At 39.1% G+C, this 18,921-nt stretch overlaps 1 protein-coding gene across 1 annotated transcript in view; it reads left to right on the forward strand.

Moving 5' to 3' along the window:
- Window positions 1-18,921, forward strand: part of fstl4 (follistatin-like 4) — a gene marked incomplete at both ends in the record, with an annotated part of 174,305 nt that overhangs the window by 113,893 nt on the left and 41,491 nt on the right. Inside the window, 2 exons of the mRNA XM_083926448.1 lie at window positions 4,203-4,393; window positions 7,444-7,564. Coding sequence (XP_083782574.1) covers window positions 4,203-4,393; window positions 7,444-7,564 — 312 coding nt within the window. The remainder of the gene's footprint in view (window positions 1-4,202; window positions 4,394-7,443; window positions 7,565-18,921) is intronic.

Consider the following 18,921-nt stretch of genomic DNA (forward strand, 5'->3'; position numbering starts at 1 on the left):
GTACTGCTTTTTGATTCATACACATCTGAATTGTAGTGGATGTATGAATGCATGTACCATTTTAATTTAATTATGAACAAAGTAGTCTGACAAACAGCAGTTTGCAGCAACAAATCAGTTTTAGTGCTTTACTAGCACTGGTTCATTTACTGCTGTTAAGAAATGTCTTTTTGTCAGCGCAGACTCAGATGATTTTTGAACAATGTTTCACAACATGTTCAGCTTTTTATGCATTGAAATAAACAATAAATACTCTTTTAATGATTTAAAGGCTCATCATTTTTTTGTTTTTACAGATTAAATGGAACATAATGCTAATTTATAGTTTTATTGTTCTACCTGCTCACATTGTACAGCAAACAAGAGCTTGCAGTGAATTGCACAGCTATGAAAATGCTTCTGGTAATGAAACTTTACCATAAAAATATGGAAAAAATGTAAGAATGATACTACAGAACACCATACTGCACACTGAATTGAAATAGAGTGGCAACATATTGATTGTTAATGATTCTTTTGTTGTTGTGGAATTTATTGAATACAAAAGTCAAGTTGACAGTCTGTGGTACACACTCGTACACAGCCCCACATTCTTAGTTGTTTTATTTTCTTTGAGAGATTTCAACCCTTTAAATGTCCATGACTTTTTGTCCTCTCATACATGTAATTCCCCGTAGCATGCCAGGATATTTCTTCTCTGGTTCTTCCTCCCTCTGTTTATTTTCCCCTGCCTGACTTTTATAAAGTGTCAGCTTGGAAAATGCTCTGAGCGGTGAAGAAGAGCTGCGTCTCCGGGACATTGGGCGTCCATGGTGCGAGCAGCTCCGGATCACTCACTTAAGCAGCTAACATTTCAAACGGGCAATAAAGAGAGTCCTGGTCCCTCTAGAACAATAAAACAGTGTTAGAGTCAGGGGTGGATGCACTGTAATACAGACAGATATTTCTCTGCCAATGCTGCAGCTGCTGCGCTCAGCAGAATGAGAGAGACTGAATCAAAGGACATTCACAACAGCAAAGAAAGAAAGCACTATGCACTGTAACATCCAGGTGTAACATTTACTTTTTGACCATGGCTATAGGATAGACGGTATAAGGAGGTCATTAGAACATTAAGGTAATTTATGACCATAATCAAACTCTGTCAGTGCAGCAGGTTTGCTTGGGTAGCATCTATTTTTTCATACCATCCGGACATTCCACCGGGGGTATTTGTGTAAAAATAGACTTGATTCGCTCCAACTTGCCCCACTCTGTCTCTGCTTTTCAGACCACGAATGAGACAAGAATAAGCTAATCACTACCGCACCCCGAGGTCCCTTTGAAAGCTAGGAGACTTCAGGGGGAGGAGAGCAGGCAGCTTCAGAGACCAACCTCCTGTTAGCTGCTGAAACAACTCAAAATTCAGCCAGAACAAACCCAACATCAGGCTGGTTCTGAGCTGTGTAACGGGGCGGCCAGGGATCAAATTGCAAATAGTGCACACAGCTTGGCTTAGCTGTATCATTGTGACTGATGAATTCCAAAATTAGTCACTCCCAACGAGGGACGGAGGGATTTTCAATTCACTTTGAATAGAAATCACCTTTCTAAAGTTATTCCCACCACTGGCAATCGCCATCTTTCTCAGCTCAACTGCCTGCTCCACGAGTAGAGACTGACCTTTGGTAGCGCATGTTGTGCACTAGAATTCATCTGTTTAAAAAAAGTCTTTAGAGTGCCTTTAGGATATCTTTTTCTTTTATGTAAAACAGTAGAATTTCCTTTTAAATATCTTTCAAGGTATTTTTGAGATATTTGCAGGGGTAGTAAGTCTGAGCAAAGAGAGAACTGTTCTCTCCATATAAGACAAGATGTAAATCAGTGTGGGAGTGTTAATTTGTTTCTGTCCTTCCAGAGCAGGGACAGTGATGACAGCTAGGTGATGATCCCTCATGTCTGATCCATCTCACGCCTCATTCCCCCCGCAGGAATAACATTGAACAGGGATTTAGCCAAGACCTTGACTGCCTGCTTGTAGAGAAGAGAGTTCACAGTCTCTTTGCTGTGTGGGAGTGTAGTCTTCCTTTTCTAATAAGTAGCAGGATAAGCAGTGTTGAGACCTTTGTGTGGTGTTGTGTGTTTCTTTGGCTTTTTTAGTGTGTCTTTATTCATGTGCGACTGTGAGTTCATGTCAAATATCATGCAATCCTCTGAAAAATAAACAGGAAATGACCAAGATTTATTGGATTGATGACATCCTTTCATTACTTGATGTGTTCTGATTTGACCACTAAGCAAAATATCCCAAACACTTTGATAGATGTAATTGATTACCAAATCTGAGTACTACAAATTAGAGGCCGTCCTCACATAAACTAAAGTCTCATAATTTCATATATACTGTCACTTTCTCCTGTATGCAATTTATCAAAGCAGGGATGGCCCAGAAATAGTTTTCTCAATGGCCTTGAAATTGTCTTTGAGTCCGTTATGACTGAATGGATAGCCATTAAACCAGCGCATGTGTATTGATCTGCAGCACAAAAAAGTCAAAGTTATTATTGACTTCTGTTGAGTGAACTTTCCCTAGAAACTACAGTGCCCATCCTGCCTGTATTTAAAGTTAAACGATAGATTTGTGACCCAGAATTACGTCATTAGTACGAACCAATGGACTCCGGACTGAGTGTTTCAGACGTTAGGGAAGTCAGTGAGCGCTGAGGGATTTTGTTGGTTTTGGCCCTTTCATGATATTTGTTAGCAATAAGAAAAATGTTGAACTGTGCTAGCCTTATCTTTTAAGATATTTCCAAAATAGCTACAACAGAGCCTGATGGCAGAGATCTCACTAAGTCCTCATTAACCAAACGACAATGTTGATAATATGTCACTTCCTTCCAAAACGACTCAAATGAGTTTGTAATCATCCAGCCCTGAGGTTAAGGTTTGGTGAAGTTTAATCAACTACAACCACTTGATTAAGGTTAGAGAAATATTACATCCATGATGAGGCATATTATGATTGGTTTTTATTAAATTTGTCATCAATATGAATATCTCAAAATGTTTGAACAAGGTCAAGCATTTGTGTGCATGCGTGCGTGCGTGCGTGCGTGCGTGCGTGCGTGCGTGCGTGCGTGTGCGTGTGTGTGCGTGTGCGTGTGTGTGTGTGTGTGCATGTGTGTGTGTGCGTGCATCCGTGTGTGTGTGCGCCCTTGTTAATTTCATAGCAGTGACAAATATGCTAACAACTGTAGATATCCTTTGCAGCAGCCACCACTGCTACGAGATTGGAACCAAAAGGAGCTGCTGATACTTAACTCTAGTCTTCCTTTTAGGTCCATCCTGTCCCATCATTTTGCATTCATTAGCTTTATAATTTATTGTGTTGTCTGAGGAGATTAGGCATTAAGATCCATTCCTGTGTATCCTCAGAGGGGGGTCTCCTGCTCTGCAGAGATTTGGCAGACACATCACCTAATGATTTATTCATATGGGAGAGTTCTTTCACATTTTGTTCACTCATCACCATGCCTCCGACTTTCACATAGGCCTCGCTCCCCTCGCCCCCCTGCCAGCGTCTCTCATGCTGTCATCAGGATTGGGTGATACTAAAGCGCAGGAGTGACACAATGACAAAGAAAAAGAAAACCTGCTTCCTTGCTTTCCATTAGTATCAAGTCCCTCACAGCATGGGACAGACGTGTTTTGCATAATTATTGATTTCAAGTGTGAAGAAAAAATGCTGAGTGCTGCCTGTGATTAATTTGTGGTCTCTCGTTTCCTCTGCACATCCTCATCAGATAAAGCCTTGTAGAAAATCATGAGCTAGACGCCCAGTCTGGTTTGAAACATGAGCTGTAATCCCATAGCAAAGGAGGAACGGAAGCTCGAGAGGGTCTAAATGAGAATGTTTACCTTTTTTGTTTTCATGTGGATTCAAGGATTACTTAATTAATTGGACCCCCCGCATGGAAAAGCTGTCATACAAATTAGACAAACAAAAGACTAACATTTTTTTAAATGAGTCAACACTCAAGGACGAACACACATGCATTCCAGATACACATATTATATATCCCTCTTGCCCTTTTTTCCCTCTCATCCCTCTATAAAACACACAAACACATTAAATCCAATTTACAGCTACAATTCAAAGGCTTCGGTTTGAATTAAGGTTAATCACGTCTTTTCTTCCATGTCTGTGTTTGCTCCTGCAGGAAATGCATGCACCATGTCAGAATACAACAGGCTGAAGAGCATGCTGCTGGATATGCAACCAAAAGTTTTGGAAACTGGAGAGCAGAGCCAGCAGAGAGACATGGAGAAGAAGAGGGCATTGGTGGACACCATGTTCAAATACTTGGATGTGGACCAGGACGGCCGGCTGGTCAGTGATGAACTAGAAAAGGTGGGTACCAAGCTGAGCTGGCCTGATAAATAGACAGTTATGGATAAACTGATTGAGAAAGAAGACATTTGAACAAAGTAGAGATATGCCTTGATTATATCTTCCTGTCAGGGCTTTGCAAAGGGATTGTGGGTTTGTTGTACACAATGAATGTGTGGGACAGTTTTTCTCAACTTAAAAGAATAATTAATATACAACCTCAAAATGATCACTTGTATATTAATTACTTACCCAATGTTACCTTGAATTCTTTAAGAAAAATGTGTTTTTCTCGTATGCCTCCGAGGTGAACGAAGAACTTTTTGGATTCTTCAAATGATCATTTTAAGGCTGAGGTAGTCCTTAAAGCGTATTCATGTCCTTGGTTTGATTATGTGACGTGTGAAGAGACCCTTTGTGACATCAACAAAAACAGATTTCAAACCTCATCTGACACGTTAGCATTTTACAGATAAGAATATTATTTGAACTCGTTTGAAACCAGAATTCTTTCTTGTTTTAATAAGATCATCCACACTTAAACGTGAGCCTATCCCTGCTCACACTGGACGATAGTCTATCAGATTTTTCCGTCTCCCCAGTTAGTTATCGTTGAATGTTAAAGACCATGTGGTCAAACTATAAAGTAGAGTGAGTGACATGTGGCTGGAAAATGTAATCATTGTGTTTAACAATGAAAAATGTTTACTGATGTTAGCTTCCCACAAGAGACGAATGTGAAGCGGTGTGGGGAACTGTAGAAAGGATTGGCATGAACATTTGCAGGGGGAGGAAATTAAATGATTGTGGGCATCATCTGGTATCAGGAAATGGGCATCAGAGATGAGTGTTAATTAGACTCCTCCCAACCAATGCTATGATCTCAGTGACTTCTGCCAGTATGCAGTGAACCATGTCAGAGTCACTGCTGACTGTAGAATGCAACCGGATGAATAAATTGCCAAATGGTTTATAGTCTTAATGTCTACCATTTTATAGACATTAAAATGAGAAATGTGCTTTCTTGTTATGTGGAAATTGAAATGAGAGTGGTTGTTTGCTGCCACAGAAAACAATCGTATTGAAAGCTGAATATTAATAAATGCAGCTTAATGCAGTCTCAAAAATGCCATGCTCATGAATCATTCGTCATCTCTCTGTGGCTGTAAATGATACACACTTTGTCTTGTTTTAAAATGAAAAAGATTGAGTGATTTTTGGCCTAGTTCTAGTTGCAGCAATAAATAATAAAAATCCATCTCTGGCAAAGTTGCACTAAAAGATTTAACAAAATATTTTTGATCAGTCACAGCTGGCAATTACTAATGCTGACATGTTGCCAAAAAGTCTTTAGATAAGACATTCTCATCCTGCAGGAATTCGCGACTACAGTTTCACGGAGTTAATGCTTTTAAGGACCAGAGGAATTCAAAGATGAATTCCAGTGATCCATCCAGACTGTCTCCATTTTGGGTTCCATCTTTTTTTATCACAGATGGTCGTAGAGAGGAAAGTTCTGAACTTTTCCTTTGAAATATTTTAGTAAAATGCCCAAGGACAGATCAGTCTGTGTCACTGAACACATGGCTGCAGTCGGCTGTGGGCAGCAAGAGGAGACAAAGTTGGTCACATCCCTTAATCTACCATGGTATATGTACAGCTCCATATAGAATCAATTGGAGGAGATGAACAAGCACAGGGGCTATATTTTTAGGCTCAAATCATAGCTGAAGGAATTAAACATTAAACAAACAGTCCTGTGTTATGGTCTTGTTAGCATTTTGGCTTAAAAACATGCTTTATGTAAAAAAAACTTAAATTAATCCCAACACACATTCATTGTTTTGCTTATCTATAGTGGCAGTACTCTGTATATTTGCTCTACACACCCTTTTTTCACATTTGCCGGGGCTTAAATAAAATTATTAGCCAAAGTGTCCGGCTGTTTACATGGTCCAAAAGCACATATTCAGCTGTCCAACAAAGATAGACCTGCATCGAGCGTCTAGCACTGTTTTATTAACTACTGCTATGCTATTGTACAGAAGTAACAACCTGAACAGAATTTAGTGCATCTGGAGTTACTAAGCAGAAGAGGAGCCACGTCTTTATCTCCCTAAACCTGCTCAACATTACCTATTCAAAGATGCCCCCCCTGAGGAAGACAACAGTAAAGTGTAAGAGAGGGCTCGTAAATGACAAACAATGGAGGAGTGAATGGTGCATCTTCCCAGGGGAGGGTCTTTGAATTTACTCAGATATTGTGTGCACAAGGGTAAGCAATAAGAGTAGAGATATTTTACTAAAATGAAAAGCAATCAGAAACAGCACTTACTTGAGAGATTACATATTAAACCCACCCTTTTCAAACAGAATGAAATTTGATTTGGGTGTTTATGTATGAAGTATTTTCCATCAGATGGAGCTCTTATTGTAATTATTGGTGAAATGACAGGCCCACTCCAAACACTACTTATAATGTTTGCTGTATTCCGGTTGGCAATTTATTTCAAATCACTTTTGTCTCTGCTGGAAACCCAAATGATCACTTCTTGAAGGACGCGAAACAGAAACATTTGAAAGGTTTCATGAGAAGGCTGTACTGTAAGTCTAATCGCTATTATGTGTTATCTTTTTATAAAGAAGAGCAGCAAAGGTCCAATTTATGTAATATACATATACAAACCCTCAAATATGTAGAATACTAGATGTAGCCAAATGTATGGTTTTAATTATAAGGGCAATTCTATGATCCTTCACTTCGGTACTTTAAGAGACAGGCTGAGCTCAGCTGTTCATACTCATAAAGAAATCTCTAGGCGAGCCTATTGAAATGTTAAATGTCAGATTTACATTTATTCTATACATACATAATGTGGTTTTATCTCACAGCAGATACGTTATAATAAAAACGATGAAGGCAAGAGAGAGATAAGTAAAGGTTATGATGATGAACATTGAGAATTGTGTAGCTGTGAATGATAGTTGACGGTATCACCTGGTATTCAATTTCTCCACACAGTTTTTTTTAAAAACGTAAATAATACTGAATGTGTGTTTGTGTGTGTTAGATTTCTATGAAGGAGCACCTGGAGGACAGCCTGCTGGAGTGCACAATGCAGGACCTACTACGTTACGACGACTACAACAACGATGGGCACCTCAGCCTGCATGAGTTCTACACAGCTTTCCGTGAGTCTTTAGACCCCTCAACCTTATTTTCTTCCTTTTTCCTGCACCATTACAAAGTATGTGTCCCAGAAACCATGGTAAACTGTCAAAAACCCATCTACCATACTTTAAAGTCTGTCTTTTTCAAATATAGCATTTTGCTAATTTATTTCTTTATACTTATACATAGTTAAAACCTGCCTGCTAAAACTGCACACCCAGTTTGCACAGTTTGCTTAATTGGGTTGCTTTTTTTGAGAAACATGCAGTACATACCACTCATGCTTTTAACACCTACAAATACAGCTTTCTGTCACCACTTTTCAGAACCTGGTGACCTCCCATCCAATCAGCCTTTCCACTGCAGCCATCAGGATAAAAGTGTTTCAGCCACAGATAAATTGATGATTGCACAGTAGCCCATGTGCCCAGACCAGCTATGATTGTAGCATCTGGAACAACCATAATAGCCTTTGGGGTTTAGGTTGAGCGACAGCTGAGAGCACAGGCAGGTTCCACCTTGTTAAGACCAATAATCACGGTTCCACCACTAATTTTAGTGTAGCATAAGCATCGAAATTGCTGGATGCCATGGCAACCGGCTTTCAAACTCACATTTTTTATTTTCCTCTTTTTCATCTTCTATATCTCACTTCAAACTGCAGTAAGAATTACCCAGACCTGAATCCAAAATGGTAATAAAATATGATAAAGTTGATGAATCCAGCAGTTAGCTGTGGCAGGTGGCCATTTCTAAGGCTCTACTTTCAGCTTGTGCAGGTCCATTAAGCCTCACCACTAATTTGGCCTTCTAATGACTGGTTTTTAGTGAGAACCATCCTGCTATTATTTCGTTACACTCCCTTCACCTTCCAGATGGGCAGTGGGCAGACACTGCATGGTATTTATCTACCTACAGATCTGCCTGCAGGGTTTTGGTTGTTTTTGTCAACGCATTTTATGTTTGACAAGCAGTTGAAGATATGGGTTGGGACCAGTAAAACAAGCTATCGATCAGATGATTCTCAAGGTTAACTGTTGGGCTGCAAAAAGGCAGCACCAAGTGGGAGTAATTATTTTTGAGTGCCACATCTGGTGTTCTGGATAATGTTGGTTGAATTGTATAAGTGTGTGTGCGTGTGTGTGTGTGCACGTGCGCAGGAACCGGGGGGGTTCCTGACACAAAGCTTTCTCTCCCCACTGAGCTGTATGGGAAGCAGTGCAGCCAGGAATCACAGGTGTGTTTAGCAGGGTGGAAATTTACAATATGGCCATAGGCTTCAAAACTATAACACTAATCATAGACCTAAATGATGCGAAAATATATTTTGCCCTGGATGATATTCTACTTTCAAACCAGTTGTCAGATCTCAGGCAAAATGCATTTGAAATCCAAGATTTAATCATGTTTTGGAGAACCTATAACCCAAACACGGATTGAAAATGTACGCGGGAGTCCTTCTTTGGTTTTCATGGTTCGCCTCCGTTCATACTTTCTTTCTTTGCAGCTTTGAAGTAAGAATCAAAACCATCTGGCTTTTTCCTAAAACAACAACTGTTGCTACCAGTCACTAAATTTGAGCTGTTAAAAGACGCTGATTGTTTGCTTTGCTTTGCTTTATTTAATGTATACACCCTGACCAGTACACCACCTGACAAAGCTCTGTTCTGTTGCCGCCCAAATCTATCTTTTTTTTTTTTTTTTTTTACCACAAATTGAATAGAAGGGAATACACTTGGAGAATACTCCTGAGATGATTGCATTCTTATTGATTTTTCCCCCTTATTCTACCTTTTACAAGCCCAGCAGGTTGTTTTTATGCACTTTTATACTGTTCTCTCTATTGCCTCCTTGGCACCTCTGTTAAGTAGATTCTACTTAAAAACCTATTTTTTTCTCCAAAAGTATGGATTTACAATTACAATCAAAGGATAATCCTAATTGAATGTTACTGATGTAGTCTCCAAGATTACTGGCAATCACATTTATATTTGTGTCTTAATCATAGAATAATCTGTCATTCCTAGCAGTTTTATAAATAACCAGCAGTGGAGGTGTAGGTGTAGTATAGGCTTATAGTCACACAACGATGTGAAGAGATTCAGCAAATATTTCTCTAGATCTGATATATATTCATTAGAGAAGAGATGTTAAAAAACAGTGTGTCTTGTTGGATTGGCAGAGGTGAAAGCTTTATCTTACAGAAAGCGTCTTTAGCGTCTGTATTGTAACTTATATCCCAGTGAGACACGATATTTGAGCAGTATACAGTTACAAGAGATATTTAGACCACATTCTTTGCAATTGAATGGTCCGCTAAAAGGGGGTGATCTTCAATTTAGGCTTATGGAGCTGCAGAGCAGAGGACTGTTGGCTCCACACACACCTACTGTAGGTGAATGAAGAAGGGTCGAAAAGGACTTTCATGCAGCTCTGCATCGGTGCAGACAGCACTCGCACTTCCACTGGAAACAGTTTTCAAATACTGTCCGCCAGCAGCTATACACAGTCGACCGAAAGCTTCTGTGAAACCGACCTCAGCCACATTGTTTTGGAAATGAAAATGTATATAGTGATTAAAAAAACTTGGTGAAAAGGGTCATAAAGCATATTGCAGGACAGAGATTACAGCATAATGGTCTTGAACAGCTCTGTAGTTTTCTTACAGTGCATGGTTTCATAGGGCTCTGTCTCCTAACATTTATTACGGTGTCAACACTGTGTAGGAAGGGATGGCTTGTACACATGCCCTTTGTATCCATATTAGAACCACTGTAATTATACGATAAAAATAAATGTGCAGAAATCTATCTTGAAGTTGGCACTGCTGCCGGAGCCAAGATGATTCACATTAACTGTTTGGTAAAAGACAGTGTATTGGCAGTAAAGCTGATAGGTGAGCAGGCTTATTGAGACATATCTGAAGCCTGCAGATATAATATATACGGTCACACAAGGTCAGAGCCCCTCTGTGGATACATGTGTAGTTTATAAAGGTGCCCTGCAGTGTAACTGTGTCTGTATTTGTGCTGCTGCCAGTCTTCGCCAGGTCTACCTTGAAAAAAGGAATTCTTAATCTCAATGGGGCTCTCGTGGTTAAATAAAGGTTAAATGGAAAATACATAGGATATGTGTGTATTATGTATGGTGAGTAAGCTTTTGTAAATGTGCAGTAGGAGATAATGTTGGGTTTTATACCACTTCTGGAGTAGTACAGTACAGTAGTCTGTGCATGTGTTCTGCCTAGGCCTGCACAGTTCTGTCGTTGCTTAGTTTTGTTTGATACAAATCTTTTCTTTTCTTATACTGTAATGTGTCCTTTTGGCTGCATGGGGGATACTGCAACCACAATTGGAAAGCGTTACAGAGTTAGAAAAAGGAAGACACTTTATATAGAGCAGGTTTATTTATTATTTCATATCAATCATTGACTTTCTGTGGTATTATGTTGCGATTATAGACCCCAACCTGTACAGTGCGAGGGGGTCGAGCCGTGCCGTCCATCGTTTTATGATTGCGATAGGTTTGTATCACTTTACAAAATTCCCCTGTTCAAATGAAATGATTCCAGGACAAATCTAATGTAATTACAAACTAGATTAATCTCTTATTGAACATTTTGTTTTCCACATTTGAGTTTTATCTGATTCCTTAGCTTTAATGGAGAAATTAATTAATGCTTTAATTCGTGTGTCATACACCCAGCACACATGGGCTGACAGTGCAGTCCTATATTCTGTTGTAGCTGCTCAACCATGTGTTTAGAATATTTGTCTCATGATACCAGTTTAATTTTATAGGGACTGTTAGTCTGCAAGTTTCCTTGAGCCTCTTCAGATGAAAGTGTTTGTCCGCTAGCTGTGCATCACAGGTGCGACTACACCAGTCTGAATGCTGTAATTGGAAGTCATAACACACTCATGTCAGGATCGACACACCACTGCAGCGTTATCGACCCTTACCCTTCAAATTACTGCCATGAAACTAAGGGCCTTGCTGTGTTATTATGGTCAAACACTTCAAAAGTTGTATTTGATGCAGAAAATTTGGGGCTGTTGCAGATCCTACAGGTTCTGCAGAGATTAGGATGAAAGCAGCGGAACAAAAATGAACAATGATGGTCATGAATTCAAATTGATGTGCCAGAGCCAGGTTTCAATGTCAGCCCCTTGGCTTGTGTATTTCACCAAATCTTCATAATTGACTTGGGGGCATCAAGCCAAGAAAATTTTCAACCAAGGAGTAAAGGTAGAAAACAGCAGAAGGTAGAAGAAAGTAACACCGTAGGGCAGCAGAAAGATATAGCAGGTGGAAGGTGGTGGGATGTTTTTTAAAGACAGAGATGAGAAGAAAAGTGAAGGGTAGGATAAGGAGATGATGCGATTTTGATAGATCCTTCTAAAACTAATTACTAAGAGTTTGTGGTTTAAATTCTCTCTGGAAATCGGTGATCTTGGAGCAGCTATCCAACTGTATTTTCATTGAAATATATATTTATTTTTTCTGTTTCCCTTTTCTCAATTTAAATGAGTCTTGTAGTATTTTAAGGGCTTCACAACTGAAACAAAGGTTGCAGATTTTCTCATCAGATTGATTTATGAAGTTTGACTTTGTTTACTGGACTAATAGAGATTACTTGAGCATGTAACTGTACAGTTATAGACCTTGTTAGTGTATGTTAACAGAACCATTTGTTGTTAAGGTGCCGTGCAATGAGCCAATGGTCCTGCTTTTAATTTAACTGCAAAAACACACAGCTGGTGAGCTTCTAATTAGGGCTGGGCTTTTTTTCTTCTTCTCATTGGTACTCCATCTTTCTCTCACATGCAGTTCTTCTCCCCAAAGATTGTTCTTTTTTTTTTCTTTTTCTCGACATTCTTACTCCTCTGTGAGTCTGTGGTTTTTCATGACTCCTGTTAATAGTGGAATTGTATGGAGAAACGGGGTTGCAATGGCAGGGTCAATCCACAGGTCTGATTAATCAAGCAAGTGAAATTGCCGAAGTAGTGAGAAAAGAGGAGGATGAGATGAGGAGGAGAGGAATTGAAATATTGGAATAAAAAATAAAATGAGATGGTTGTAATTGGTCTGCTGGTGAGAGACAAAGAGCAGCCAGTGTCAGATAAAGGTCAACAGCTTTGTTGGCTATACAGAGGGATGTATACAGGTGTGTAGGTGTTTGCTGAAGACCTTATGTACAAGCATGATAATGTGCATGTTTGTACTGCATGTGTGTGTATGTGTTTGTACATGATGTCTAGCTGCGTGTGTTATGAGATAAGATAAGATATTTCTTTATTAGGTATTAGGGTTTATCAGGTTATTAGATTGTGGACTGTATTTTGTGTTTTCACAATGTAAGATATGTGTCTTTAAAAGCATAAATGATCTCATGTAAATAATGAATCTGCTGAAATTCACATGAAATTTTACATTTTATACATGTTACACAAAAAAATCATGCTTAATCATAAGGTCAACATTAAATTAAACTACATAGAAAGGCTAAGTAGAACAGTTTTCTCAAATTTGTTTAAAAGTAAGCGTGGTTCTAAGACATCTCGACATGTCTGAATCAGCAAACCCCTTCATTTATCCAAGTCAATACATTACGTTGTCAATGAAATGTCCAATGATGACATGCATAAACAGTAAGCCGAGCTCAAAGAGAGAGTAAATTGCTAAAATAAATAATAAAAGATTATAACAAACCAGGAAGAGCAAGAAAATATTAACATATAAACATAATTTGGCATAGGGAATTTTTTCCATTGTCTATACATTATCCCATGCCTTCATAACACAACATACACTGAGACACCCACAAAAACTGAAATTTCATTTGAAATATTTAATTTGAATTTTGAAATAGTGCAGGTTACGTACAATGCAGAACTCCAGCCGGTGTAACAGGATAAAATATTATTCCCGCTGGCCTCTCCATTTTACACCTTATCCAATGAAACTCTGAGAGCACGGATGCCTCTGCAGCAAGATAATATCTTTGTGTTGCTGCCTGGCAGCTCCCGTCATGGTTTGATCTTACATGTTTCTCAAGTTTGCCCTTAATCTGCACAAATGATCTTGCTGAGATCAGATATCACCTTTACAAGGGTAGCCTGTCGTTCTCTGACAGCCAAGTGGGTAAGAGACCTCCAGCTAAGCTCTTAACAACAAAGTGACTTTGAACTGGAGGCCTTGGAGGTACCCTCTGCCCCCACACAATAATATTCCCTCCACCGTCTCCTCCCCTTTGCTTTCTATTGTTTCCTGTCCATGTTATCTCTTCCATATCCTCTTCTTGTCTCCGTTTATCTTTTTTCCGATTTCCTTTGTACTTCCTTTGCAACACATGTCTTCTGCACATATCTCTCTTGACTGTTCATTTTCCTTTCCCGTCCTCCCCCTACCCACTCTCCCATAGCCAGTGTCTGATGCCTCATTACCACTCAATGGACCTTTACAGCTAATTGCTGGTGTGTGTGTATATGGGCTTTTCTGGCACCTTCCAAGTGTATTCTCTGTTCCTGGGTTCTTACCCAGTGTCAGGTAGCTGCAGTAACAGGTAAGGGACAGTTGAGGCTGTGGTCGCACTTTTCCATGCAGCACTGAGTGAGTAATTGATTTTTAAATCAAAAGTATCTGATTGCTGTTTGTTTTTTAATCAAGTGATCAATGTTTCATGTGAATTATTGTTGGTTTGCTTATGGAATTGAGACTGATACATGTTCATCAAATATGTAATGAAACAGCACATTGACAGTATCTTGCATCTTTAACTCGACTGATTTCCTGTGGAAATGATGGCACATAAAGCAAACTGTAAACCAGAAACAAATCAGATTAGTTGCCTACGTGGGGGCATTTATTGCATTATTGTTTTCAACAAAGTAATAAAGTAAAGGGATGTTCGATTACACAAGTGCCTTATTGCAGCTCAGAGTGCTGCTATCGTTTTATCTATTTGCTTTCATCATCATTTTTTAACCACTTTCTGTTAAATGTTACATGCCTGTTCAGCATAATTACCTCACACATACTTGCTGTGCGTACACATGCATGCATTTTACATACAGTCATACACAAATACTCTCTCATACTACCTTACAGCCAGAAGTGGTCATCCAGCAGTCCGTGCTGAATACAATAGTGGCAGATGCCCAGTGAGTCGTCATGGCAACTATGGCTGTCTGTTTAATGTCCAAATAATTTATTTAGTACACCACTTAGTTGATGCAGCCGATTCTGATGAGGAGAGGAGACATATGAACTTTGCGTCCAATCAACAGGATGTGATTCATGTTGTGTAAGAATAGACTAATTAGTCAGTTGGAATTATTTAGTACATATGAGGGGAAACGTAGAAGGAGAGGAGAACAAAGGGAACACAAAAAATGTAATTAGAGGTCGTTCAGACAGTGTCTGTCTGTCTGTCTGTCCTTCTGGCACTTGATAAAGAAAGAAGCAATGATTTACTGTCTGCACCAAAATGAATAAGTATGAGAGGTCCTCAAAAGATATCTAGAGACAGTGGGTCATCAATTTGTTTTATGATATTACAAATACACTTAATGTGCGCATTATAAGAGACACTATGAAGCACACTTCAGTGAAACCCTCAACTGAGACACCCATGCTTTGTAAACATCTACCACACTAGACTTATATACTGTGTGTGCGCAACAATGTGTTAGAGAATCAAAGTGTAGTACTTGTGTCACCTGGGTGGAAATACATGTGATCTTTATCCTTGTATTGATTGATTGATTCATTCATTCATTCATTCTTATTATATTTCTGTGTCATGCCAAAACATTTGGCACATCCCATATGGGATTACAAGACACCCCTTTTAAAAATACATCTTCTGGTCTCTCATATACAAATCATGTGAAAAATATACAAAGCATGTGGGAAAAGTATGATAGGAAAGCAATAGTTAGGGAAACAGGCTTATTCGCTCACTTTACATGAGCTAGAGGAGAAGATCAATGCAGTTCTCATGTCTGTGCGTTTGAGAGTGCCGGAGCCCAGAGGCGATTAGCTTAGCTTAGCATAAAGACTTGGAGCCTGGCTCTCTAGAGTGGTTCAGGTGGGTAAAGGTTCAGAAATAATCATCATCAACACTGAATAAAACCAGGATGTACTGTTGGTAAGAGACATGATCTGTGCTTTAGTGTTGAAGTCAAACATCTTCTTTCCCCACATCCTCATCACAATGCTTCCTGCATTCACAATGAACATAAAATATTCACTATGGTATCAATCCAACAATGTTTACAATGTTCATCGGGAGACTGACTTTGGTATTTATACTGTGTGTGTCAGTAATACAGGCTGAAGTGCCTGAGACTGAGCATCAACGTCAACTGGGGTTTGCCTTAAGATCATTTTGTGATGTTTTATTAAGCATAAACAACTGCTTGCTGTCAGATAATAAGATTATTCCCTTGCCTTACATACCCATAAGATATTGATTTTTTTTTGATATTTTTCAAAAACAGAAAGAGCCAGTACACCAGAGGCCAGAATGTAAACAATTCCTTAGTTCACACCCTACAATTTATATTTACAGCATTGGTTTGTAGAAATGTTTTATGTAAGCAGGCAGGGATTTAAAGTCTTGCTCTGTAACACTTTGAGATACCTGCTGCTTGACTCAAATGAGCCAGACATGTAAGGGGTACAATCTCAAACAACACTACCATACCCACGATCAAAAGACAATCACTTATATGTGCTGGTGTAATATGGATACAGATACAGAGCTCTCGCAGTGCCAGTCAAAAAATGAAGGTGCTGATTACATTGAAAATACACCCTAAATACTTTACCTAGCTTTGTAAGAAATAAAAAGCTTTTAGTAATGCATCTTGCTTTTAAAGATGTCATTTTTTATTTCAATTTTCTTATTTCTGTGGTTGCATGGCCACAAAAAAATAATTTCTTCAGGCTTATATTCTGTGTTTCATAACAGAATAAAAAAATTAAAATGTAACCATTAAAGTCAAGGTTATGGTGTCAGCCTAACAACACAAATAGAATGAAAGATTATAGCCTGATCTCTGCTCAACTGGCAAAACTCGCTCTGCTGATCTTTCTGCACTATTCAGTTTGCTCTCTCCACCTACACTTAAAAAAACAGCTGGATGTATCCAATTCAGACATGTTCTCTGAGGGATAATGAAACTAATTTAAGGAAACAGTAAATTAATAAATGAAGTAGATGAGGCAAGTTGAAGGAAAGTCCGTGCACCCAAAATCTAAATTACAACACTGATTAAAGCCAAACGTATTTAACATTGCATTTGGATGATGAATAAAACTGTAACAGTTGCAGGCAAATGTTCCCTTTTTGAAAGTATATTCATTAAATAAGAAGTTCAGTTGAGGCTACCATCGTACTGCTTGTGCAACAAGGTAACAATAAAATATCCAGCCGCAAGCAAATTGTAGCTACAGACTGAATCTTATTGTAATGTATCCCATAAATCATGTTTTAACCATTATGCAGTCACCAACGGGACATTTGAATATTTCGAGTCCATCTTGATACACTTCCCACAACTCTTTTATTTAGTTGTAAATGCTTTATCTAAATCAAGCACCTAAACTGGGACAGTCTCAGCAGGATGTCTCTTTTGAGGAAGAACAAAGAGAAAAGTTAGACAAATGCCTGCTGAGGGTATGTTAAACAGTGTGCAATAAAGTACAAATTGGACTTGTAATTCATCAAGTGCAGATCATGTTGTAATGGGGTAAAAATGTCACAGTACATCTGGATCATCATATAAGGCTCATTAAGACACAACGTCTCATTTGTGACACAGTTATCTAATATATTTCATAATTACACATGCTGAATAATCCCATCCAACACAGCCCAACCCCCGTCCCTGCTACTCCGTTTCACTCGTCTATCTATCCTCCATTCATTTCCAGCACTTGAATTTCATCTTTACGTCGCTAATTAGCCATAGACATATAAATCCATTCTTTGCAAGGGCTCGAGGGGCTTCACCTTGAACTATAAGCTCTCTGACATTTATTTTTTACTCTTTCCATCTCTTTACAGGTTTCTATTTTCCCCCTTTCTCTTTTCTTTGCAACCGAGGGCAGCAAGTGTGTTCCAATGCGTCGTAATTTACAGGCAGCAGCCCCCGGGCTGTTACTTGCACAGCATGTGGTCTCCTTCTATCTCTCTTCTCTTAACTCCCTCTCTGGCGAGGAAATAATTAATTATCATGCCTCCATTGATTCGTCTTTCTGTTGCCTCTTTGGTGGAAAAGTCCTCCTCCTTTGCACCAACTTTTTTTTCTCATTGAGATTTCAAACACGTGTGTTCATATGAATGTGTGTTTGCTTCTCCATTTGTCTGTGCTTGAATAGGACTGGTACTCTACCTCCTTTTTCTCCTCTGATCCCCTCAAGAAAATCCCTTCCAGCCTCCACCTTCACCAGCTTTGAAAATGTTCTCGCATAACAAAGCAGATAAACACAAGAAAAAAGGAAAAGAAAATGAAAAAAATCTAGAATATAGCAGTGGATTTATTGAACAAAACACAACACATCAAGGTTAGAGCACAACCACATGATCTGTTATGCCTGGACCTCAGCTTTTTGGGTACGCCCCTATAGCAACATTTCTGTATGAGAAAGTAAGAAAATAGAAGCACTCAGAGCAAGTGTTGTTTTCTTCAGGCAAACATCTGGTCTGTGTAAATCATCAGCAAGCTGGTCCAGATGGCTTGGTTATAGTAATAAGGTTATGTTTTAATAAGAGTTGTTTTCGACACTGTTTGGATGGTGGAACTGAACAGAGGCCAGAACTAACGTCACTGAGCTGAACGCAACAAACAAAACAACAAACACTCTGATAAAGGGATGAAAAGAGAGTGGAACCAGGTAAAGGATTTGAGTACACTCCTAGCTGAAATGCTTATTTCGCAACAAGCTAAGTCGCACATAACCAAATCCCAAACAAAAACCTTAGGCGTTATTCGTTTCAGTTCATCCATATTCAAAAGTATAAAACTGTGTTTTGATCAGAGTAAGAACCACAAATGCGGAGGAGTTGCTATGTTGTATGAGACGCTAATGTTGCCCTGCCTGTTTGCATGTGTTTGCCAGGGAGGAAGAAAAGAATGGGATTTGGGAGGGGGCCAAAAGTAAAGAGATAGGAGACAGCCTGAGAAGTGGAGAGGACTTAGAAGAGTGGGTGATGCATAACATTACATGTTTTCATGTGTTTGTAAAGGTCGAGAGGAGTACAGAGTTGAGTTGAGCCGGCAGGGCACGGAGCAGTCAGGGACTGGGGAAGCATAGTATGTACCGTAAATATGTATTACAGAGTTGCATGTTTAGTTCTGGGGCAGCA

Source organism: Echiichthys vipera (genome assembly GCF_963691815.1).
Source record: "Echiichthys vipera genome assembly, chromosome: 14".
Classification (NCBI taxonomy): Eukaryota; Metazoa; Chordata; class Actinopteri; order Perciformes; family Trachinidae; genus Echiichthys; species Echiichthys vipera.